The sequence below is a fragment of the Saccostrea cucullata genome, unplaced genomic scaffold, assembly GCF_032062105.1.
Source record: "Saccostrea cucullata isolate Sc308-1 unplaced genomic scaffold, CSIRO_AGI_Scuc_v1 ctg257, whole genome shotgun sequence".
Taxonomy (NCBI): Eukaryota; Metazoa; Mollusca; class Bivalvia; order Ostreida; family Ostreidae; genus Saccostrea; species Saccostrea cuccullata.
The window spans coordinates 455,193-463,112 of NW_026933663.1; the positions used below are offsets into that span (position 1 = coordinate 455,193).

Genomic DNA, 7,920 nt, shown 5'->3' on the forward strand with positions numbered 1-7,920 from the left:
TAGGCTAAAACAATTCAATTGATCAATTCCTTATTTGTTATTAAGTTATTTAGAGAAAAGTTTGATAATAGTGTGTTGATTTTAAATACAGTTCATTGTGATAATTAAGTAGTATAAAGTAGTATAAATTGCAAAAGGAAGGGAAAATAGCTCAAGATGAATATGTTCGGACTTTCAAAATGTCAAATTACAAGCATATTGATTAATTTTGATATCTGTATATTCATTTCATAAAAGATAGATTAAAGTCACTTTTAATATTATCATATCAATTTCCAAAAATTGTTATCAAAAAAACTTCCTGTTTTTCTGTCCAATGAATACTACAGGAAGTTCTGATAAGGAAATTGTTTATTTTTACTAAGTATATGATTCTTCAATTCTACTTTCATCAAGTATTGTCGACTTACACAGAGCAAACACTGATATATTGGATTTTTGCTAATTAGAGTCTGCATCACTATAGATACATGGGAACTATTTTTCTTCTGCCTTCCATACGCACTTTAATTATTATAGAAGATACATTTTCTGGTTTTCTTTTGTAGAAGGTGTGGGATTTTATTGAATCTCACGTTCTGCTGCATTTTGAAATTGTAAAGTCTGCAATTACTTTCCACACGTGTCCTCCTTCAGGTTTATATGGAAAAAGTTAAAGAATTTAATGATGATAATGTGATTAAGTAATTTACTAGTATATCGTAAAATAGATGATAACTATAATTTTCTAATTTTTTCTCAAAGTTTGAAATTGCCAAAGTAAACGTTTCTCATTCAATGCAACCCTTTGAACATTTACACATGACCCTTCTTGTCCTTGACAATGTATAACTCAGGCTTATCCCTTAAAAAGTATTGTGTTCTGAAAACAAGAATTATTGTTGCTTTGTGTACCATGATACTTAAGTAATGTCACCCACATGGATGCCTGAACTAATATCCCAGCTTATTAACATGTACAGGAAGTGCAAACCAGGAAAATATTGTTTGTAACAGGAGAATTCAACTATCATCAAGTATCGTTAAGTATATCAATGTCAAAAAGTATGCTTAAGGACTTTTTTATTTTCTAAAAATTATCCAGTTTTTATAGCTTAAAAGTTTGTGATAAAAACAATCTGTGTTTGAATCCAGAACCTGAAGCACATATTTAGGACGAACCTAAAGGTATGTATTCTTTAATTACTTTTACAACCATGAATAATTAATATATACTCAGCAAAAAAAAAAAAGAAACGCATATTTCTTACTTATCAAAGAAATTTGGTAAAAGTATGTGGAACAACTGATTTTATTTATCATTGGATACCTGTGATATATTTAAAGGACAACATGTGGTTTTAAAACCTAAGTTCTGAATGATTTCCCTTGAATAATCATGGTTATGAAAATATTGTTTTCCATGATGTTTTGTAAATCGGGGGTCTATTTTCAATTTTTCATAGATATTTTGGATTAAGAGAAACAATAAAAACTCCTAATAAACCCATACTTAAGATTTGATAACAATTTTGATGCTGCAATATCACGCCTTAACAAAAATAAACGCAACACGGTCTAAATAGAATGATAACCGGAGCTATAATAAGAGGTTGCAACTGCATTTAGTTTACATTTATCGGCTTTGCAGCGGTTTAACGTACGTCGTCTCCACCAGCTAAGAACACGGATAACAGACCAAAAACTGTCCGTCAACGGGTTACCACACCCAGAAAGTACCGTCAACCCCCCTTCAACAATCAATCCAGAACTGCTGCACAAACTGCTCCTACAATGGCTGGTTGAAGAAATCAACATAAATGTACACAAATTATTCACGAGAGACTGAGAGGACATCCGTACATTGGAAACCCACTAGCGTTGAGACGTCGCACTGTAGATATTGTTATGCCCCTTGAATTTAGGAGCTATGAAAATTATATCAACCTGACTTTTCAATATTTCGCAAATTTTTATCACAACACACTCTAAAAGTACTTAAATAAAATAAGATTTTAACTTTAAACTTAGATTCTCATAATATGTTGACGGTGCGACCGTTATGGCGAGCGCAGATGTTTATTTTGTTAGAATTTAAATCGGGCTCGTTTGTCAAACTGCACGTGAGATTTGATGCGTCTAGACTCTGACGTCACATGACGTCGTATGTAAGTTAAATTTCCCCCAAAGAACCCTGAACAGTGCTGAAAATAAATGAAGAACGTTTCGTTTGCTATTTATCTTCAATATTTATCCATTAAATCAGGGCATGTTTACTTTTAGAACTTTTGCTACTATTCTCACGAGAATGTAGCTTTAACGTAGCTTAAACAAGTGATGCATTGTGGGTCCAAATAACGGCATCCAAAAATTCTATCGAATGAATGTGCAGTAGTCCGAATTTTCTCTTCGCACAGGCGTTGCTTTAAGAGCTCGCAGTGACGAGCGTCGCTTCGCGACGCTCGCTGCGCTCGCTATTAATCTGAATATGCGTTTCTTTTCTTTTTGTTAAGTATACAAGTAATATGCCTATTATTTACAATTGATATTTTTGAAAATGCAAAGATATATACAAACTAATATTATGCATTAGAATGTACAAATATTTACTCCTTACTATCTTTTTTTATAATTCAACACTCCTTTACACACTAAGAAAAATCCCATAAATGAATAATAAAAGAAACAAAAATGTCGATAAAAGCACCGCATAACAAAGTGCTCCCTTGAAAAGCATCATGTAATTATTGAATAGTCATGAACCAAGCATGATTGAATATTGACTTAAAGAAATAACTAAGAATAAGCAAGTTTTCTTTCAGAAGGCTTTGTATATAGAATTCCTTCTGATTATAATCGTACTGTAAAACAAGGTCGCTACGAAACTGGGAATTACCTAGCAAAGAGCATTTTTATAAATGAAGGCATCAATCGACATTAATCTTGATGCAAATAACGTAACTTCCATTTCGCACAAAAAGACAACTAATAACTTATACATGTACAAACAAACACTCTCTTGTACACCCTCACTCACATATACACATATCCACAAGAGCCTTATTACATCTTCTCCAACTCCTTTGCGAGGGAATTATTAAGCCTTTCGACCGATATCTCAGCTTGAACTACTACCGATACACTTTTTTTCAGCTGTTGATTCTAGGAATATCAAAGATCAACATATTTTTCCAAGATGGTTGATGGAATACCCATTATTTCTCAGGCAAAGTCTCTTGTGCAATATATGTCTGGCGATTCCGAGGGGGCAAAAAAGACTCAAGACAATTTTACGAAGCAGTGTCTTATAGTTTCCCAGCTTCGATCTGCAGTAGAAATATGTAATGGTGATGTAGAAGCTGCAAAAGAAACTCAGAGTGAATTTGTTAAAAATATGAGCGGTTTAGCTGATGCATTTCCCGTTGTTGGTCATGTCAAAGGTGTCGTACACTACGCCGCAGGAGACAGAGAAGGCGGAGATAATGCTATGAAATCTGCGTCTCGCACTACTGGAGCAATAATAGGTGGTGCAGTTGGTTCCTTAGCTGGGCCCGCTGGGGCTTATGCAGGAGGAGTTGCAGGTGCGGTAACCATGGATGCAATAATAACTGGAGCAGATTCTGCTATCCATGGTGAGGATAGATTACATGGATCTATTAGCCAATTTGAGGAACTAAGGAAAAATCCTAGTAATGCTGGGAAATGGTTTGATGTGGTAGCTTCAACAGGATTTGATGCTCTTGTTGGAGGATACGCAGGCACAAAAGTGTGTAATTCAATAAAAAATGCTAAAACAAAATGTGCCAATTCTAAGACTCAATCCCCTGTTAAAAGTCTCCTTCAGGATCAAAAAGCTCATGAAGTATTTGATGGTCACAATAAACAAGTAGGAAACAATTGCACGCTGCGAGATCAGGCGAATGCTGAAACCATAAAGAATCATTTTAATGCAGAAAAAACGTCCAAGTTCCATAAAAATGTTCCAAACACGAAGCCGTCATTAAATCCAAATCCAAAGAAATGTCAAACTCCTCCAAGTAATCAAGGCTCTGGCAAACACTCCAGATACAATACTGCTGCAAAGTTGTTTGGAACTAGTGCTGCATTTTCACTGCCGTCATTATCATTGAAAAATAATTTCAATGTGAATTTCATTGTCAAGAAAAAAGAAGGTACTTTATATTCTTAATAGAAATTATGACGTTGATGATTTAAAATTTAATCACTAAAAAGCACTTATTTATTTGGAATTTAATTCTGTTTATATTTTCAATAAACGTGCATTCAAAGAAAACTTTGCTTACGAATCCTATCCTTGGAGTCTGATCATAATTTGAATTTTTTTAAAAATAATTTTACATTCCAGTTAATGGGATGGGACTGAAGGAGATGGGAGTGGTGTGTTTTGCAGCATTTTGTGCTTTCAACAGTAAAAGAGTTATGTTACGTTTGAAACGGTACAAATAGGTGGGTCTATGTGCATTAGAGTATAAGTAAAAGTAAACTAAGCTCTAATACTTTCATTTCCAAAATACTTTACACCAAAATAACTATACTACTCCGTTTTTTCCAAGAGGAGGAAGAGTAAATATAGTAACTTTTGTTAAAAGTAATTCGGAAAGGAAAGAATCGAAGCTTAACCGATTTTGCATTTGTAAACCAAATTTGATTCGCGACGACTTTAATTGTAAACCAAATTTGATTCGCGACGATTTTATTTACATTGTTGAGATTTACTAGGGAAAAAACTAGTTTGCGGCGATTTATTTTCGCGATCTTGCCTTTTTTGATATGCAGTTAATAGACAGAGAGACTTTAAGAACTAGTTCGCGTCGAGAGATATTCGCGATGACAATGCTCTCTCAAACTTCTCGAAAATTTCTCCCACCCGAATAAAAGCTGGTTTACAGTAACATGATTTTTTTAAATACACCATAGATTATGTTCATTGAATTACAGACATAAATATACTAGTTTTCATCTCCATACAGGGTATGCCAATTTTTTTCTATTCATTGATCACTATTTTTTCATGACAACTATTTTTTTTATCAAGACAGGTGCCGTGTATATTGGAACCACCACGCTATGAAGCAGATCAATACAGGACAAATGAGCTAAATGCAAATAGGTTATATTTTTGTATTTGTACAATGTGAGAAAGTCAGAATAATATTTTTCATCTGTTCATAATTTATTTTAAAAAAGAGGTGAAAAATGTTTAATTGTAAGATATGTAAATGTAAAAATGATCTTAACCAAGGAAGACATTATGTGATTTGTGTTATGCAAGTTTATATAAATGGTTTATGACAAAAATAAGGATTTAAATTTGTATATTTTGGAAGTTGTTAAAGGTTTATGATCAATAACAGGGGAATAACAGGAAACATTTAAAAAAAACTATTTTAGTATATGTAAGACAAAGAAAAAAATTACCCTTCCTGCTCTCCTTAACCACCTCAGGATGACGTTCCCCACCTAAGCCAATATTATAAAGTTACAACTGAATTGTGTACTCTTTCTTTTTACATGTTAAATTCTGCTTTTTGTTTTGTATAAAGAAAGCTAAAAATTCATGTTTTACAGCAATTTTAAGCAAACATTAGTTAATATATAATTTGTGTTGTGTTATTATCATACATGTATGTATGAAATATTCTATATGCGTAAAGAACAATTGTCAATTTAGTTGGTAACTTTTGATGCTAATTTTAAGTACACGTTTTGAATATTGATCAGATCAAGAACTTTATTTTGATCAATAAAAATTTTACAAGAAATATCATCCTCTGATGCTTTGAAATCATTTAATGCATACTGTTATATCTAAAAATGCATGGTTTTCACTACGAAGATCCGATTCCAAAGTAAAGGTTAAACTGAAGCTAGTTGTATGTACTTCTAGCACGGGATTCAAATCAGTGTGTATATATGTAATTAAAGGGTTCATTTTTATGGTTTTTTTTTCGGTTTTTTTTTTTTGGATTTACAAAATGTTTAGCGGTTAGTACTATCCATTAATTCCATACATTATCATGACAATGAGCACACATGGGGCGTGGCTGGTCGACAGGGGATGCTCACTCTCCATGGCACCTCTCATGCCGCTAATGTTTTGAAGGTCTTGTTTGCTCTGCTTTAATTTTGTACTGTTTTCTGGACTTTAATATTGGACACTTTTTTTTCATTTCGATATGTTTATTAAACACAGTAATTAGAAAATAAAGATAGATAATTTTATGACATGGGCTATTTATTTTTTCGCAGATTCTGTATTTTTCAAATACTAGACTCTGCTTTTAATGCTTGCTGTAAGCTATTATTGATTCTTATGTAAATATTTCTTAAATTCGCACTCTGTGTCCATTCTAATTTAAACCCAAGATTTTTGAATGCCTTTTATCATTACTTTTATTCCTGATTCATATATTTTACAATGTCATGTAACGTTAGTTTATGAATTAAAATTTTGCTTTGGTGTTGTTATTTTAATATGTCAATCCGTCTGCTGAAGTTATATGCCACTGGACATTTCATTTTTTTTTTCAATTAAGATATATAGGCTTAAATCAAGTCCTTTTTAAAAAGAAACAGTGTCCCTGATAATACTATTCATGTAATAGAAAAGATTGAGAAGTACACATTACAAAACAGCCAAAACACTACGGCTGATGTGCTGATGTGCTAGTACACAATGCATCCTGCAACAACAAAATTAATTAAATATTTTTAGCGTATTGGTCACTGTCAAGGTCTCAATGTCATTGACTTTGGGGTCATTTGATAAAAAAGTTACTTAGTGTCGTATGAATACCATATATAAAGTCTCTATCTTTCATGATTCAAGAGCTAAAGTAAAGAATTGAAAAATCTTTTTTTAGTATATAGGTCATAGTGAATGTCACAAGGTCATTTACTTTGGTGTCATTTGAGAGAGATAATTTTTAGAGTATGTATAACATATATGAAGGTTCTATCTCTCATGGTTTAAAGTTATTGCGAAGGTAAAAGTTGACAACAGACAAACAGAGAGGACAAAGACAATATACACCTTAGATATATCAATCTGGGTGCATAAAAATGGAAAAGTGTTGTTGCAAAAGTTTATTCAATGTTTCATGGCCATAATAATTGCACGAACAAACGCTAAATGTCCTTTCTTCACACCAAATGACGTTAAAGTCAGAAATGATCTTAGAGTCAAAACATATTTAAAACAGAAAACCATAATTGAAAAACTTTCTGGATAGTGTGTCAGATTGATAAAAGAAACGTAATGAAAAGGGTGTTTTTAAAAGTCTGTGGTATTTCTTAATGGAAGAAAAACCTAGATTAAGGCCTCAATTTTTTTTATTATATTAGCACATCTAACGACTTCTAATTTGCTATAAAAGATTACTCTGAAGTTGACATCAAGAACATGCTTGAGTTTCTCATTGACAGTATCTATGTGGTTTGTGGAGACAATGTTTTCCAACAATCTATTGGTATTTCCATGGGAACCAATTACGCTCCATTATTAACAGACCTATTTTTTTTTTGTCTTCATATACAGCAAAATTTATGTAAAATTTGATGTGTGAAAAGAGAATTCTACCCTCAGATATATCGACGACGTATTGTCAATTAACAATGGTAATTTCCATTCCTACATCGATACGATATATCCAGGATATCTAGAAATAAAAGATATCACAAAGTCTGACACATCTATTTTAAACTTGGATGTTGTATTTGAAAAAGACGTTAATGGAATAATGGTACCCTAACAACCAGGTTATATGATAAACGTGACGACTTAAACTTTTCTATCGTCAACTTTTATTATTTATGCAGTAATATACCTTCATCACCTGCATACGGAGTGTATTTACATTGTATCTCAGTTTATTCGAAACGCAAGAGCATGTTCTAAGTTTAAACAATTTTTAAAACGAG

The 7,920-nt window shown here is 32.4% G+C and overlaps 1 protein-coding gene across 3 annotated transcripts; it reads left to right on the plus strand.

Moving 5' to 3' along the window:
- Positions 1 to 675: 675 nt before the first annotated feature.
- Positions 676 to 6,453, plus strand: LOC134238829 (uncharacterized). 3 transcript variants are annotated; one of them, XM_062720940.1, is made up of 5 exons: positions 676 to 1,167; positions 1,631 to 1,973; positions 3,133 to 4,151; positions 4,346 to 4,446; positions 5,036 to 6,453. In XM_062720940.1, the coding sequence occupies exons 3-4, from the start codon at positions 3,176 to 3,178 to the stop codon at positions 4,444 to 4,446; spliced, it is 1,077 nt and encodes a 358-aa protein (XP_062576924.1). In that variant the 5' UTR covers positions 676 to 1,167; positions 1,631 to 1,973; positions 3,133 to 3,175; the 3' UTR covers positions 5,036 to 6,453. The 3 variants fall into 3 exon arrangements, with proteins under 3 accessions (XP_062576924.1, XP_062576925.1, XP_062576923.1); XM_062720941.1 differs by having other exon boundaries at positions 1,631 to 1,801; XM_062720939.1 differs by lacking the exon at positions 1,631 to 1,973 and having other exon boundaries at positions 678 to 1,167.
- Positions 6,454 to 7,920: the final 1,467 nt, after the last annotated feature.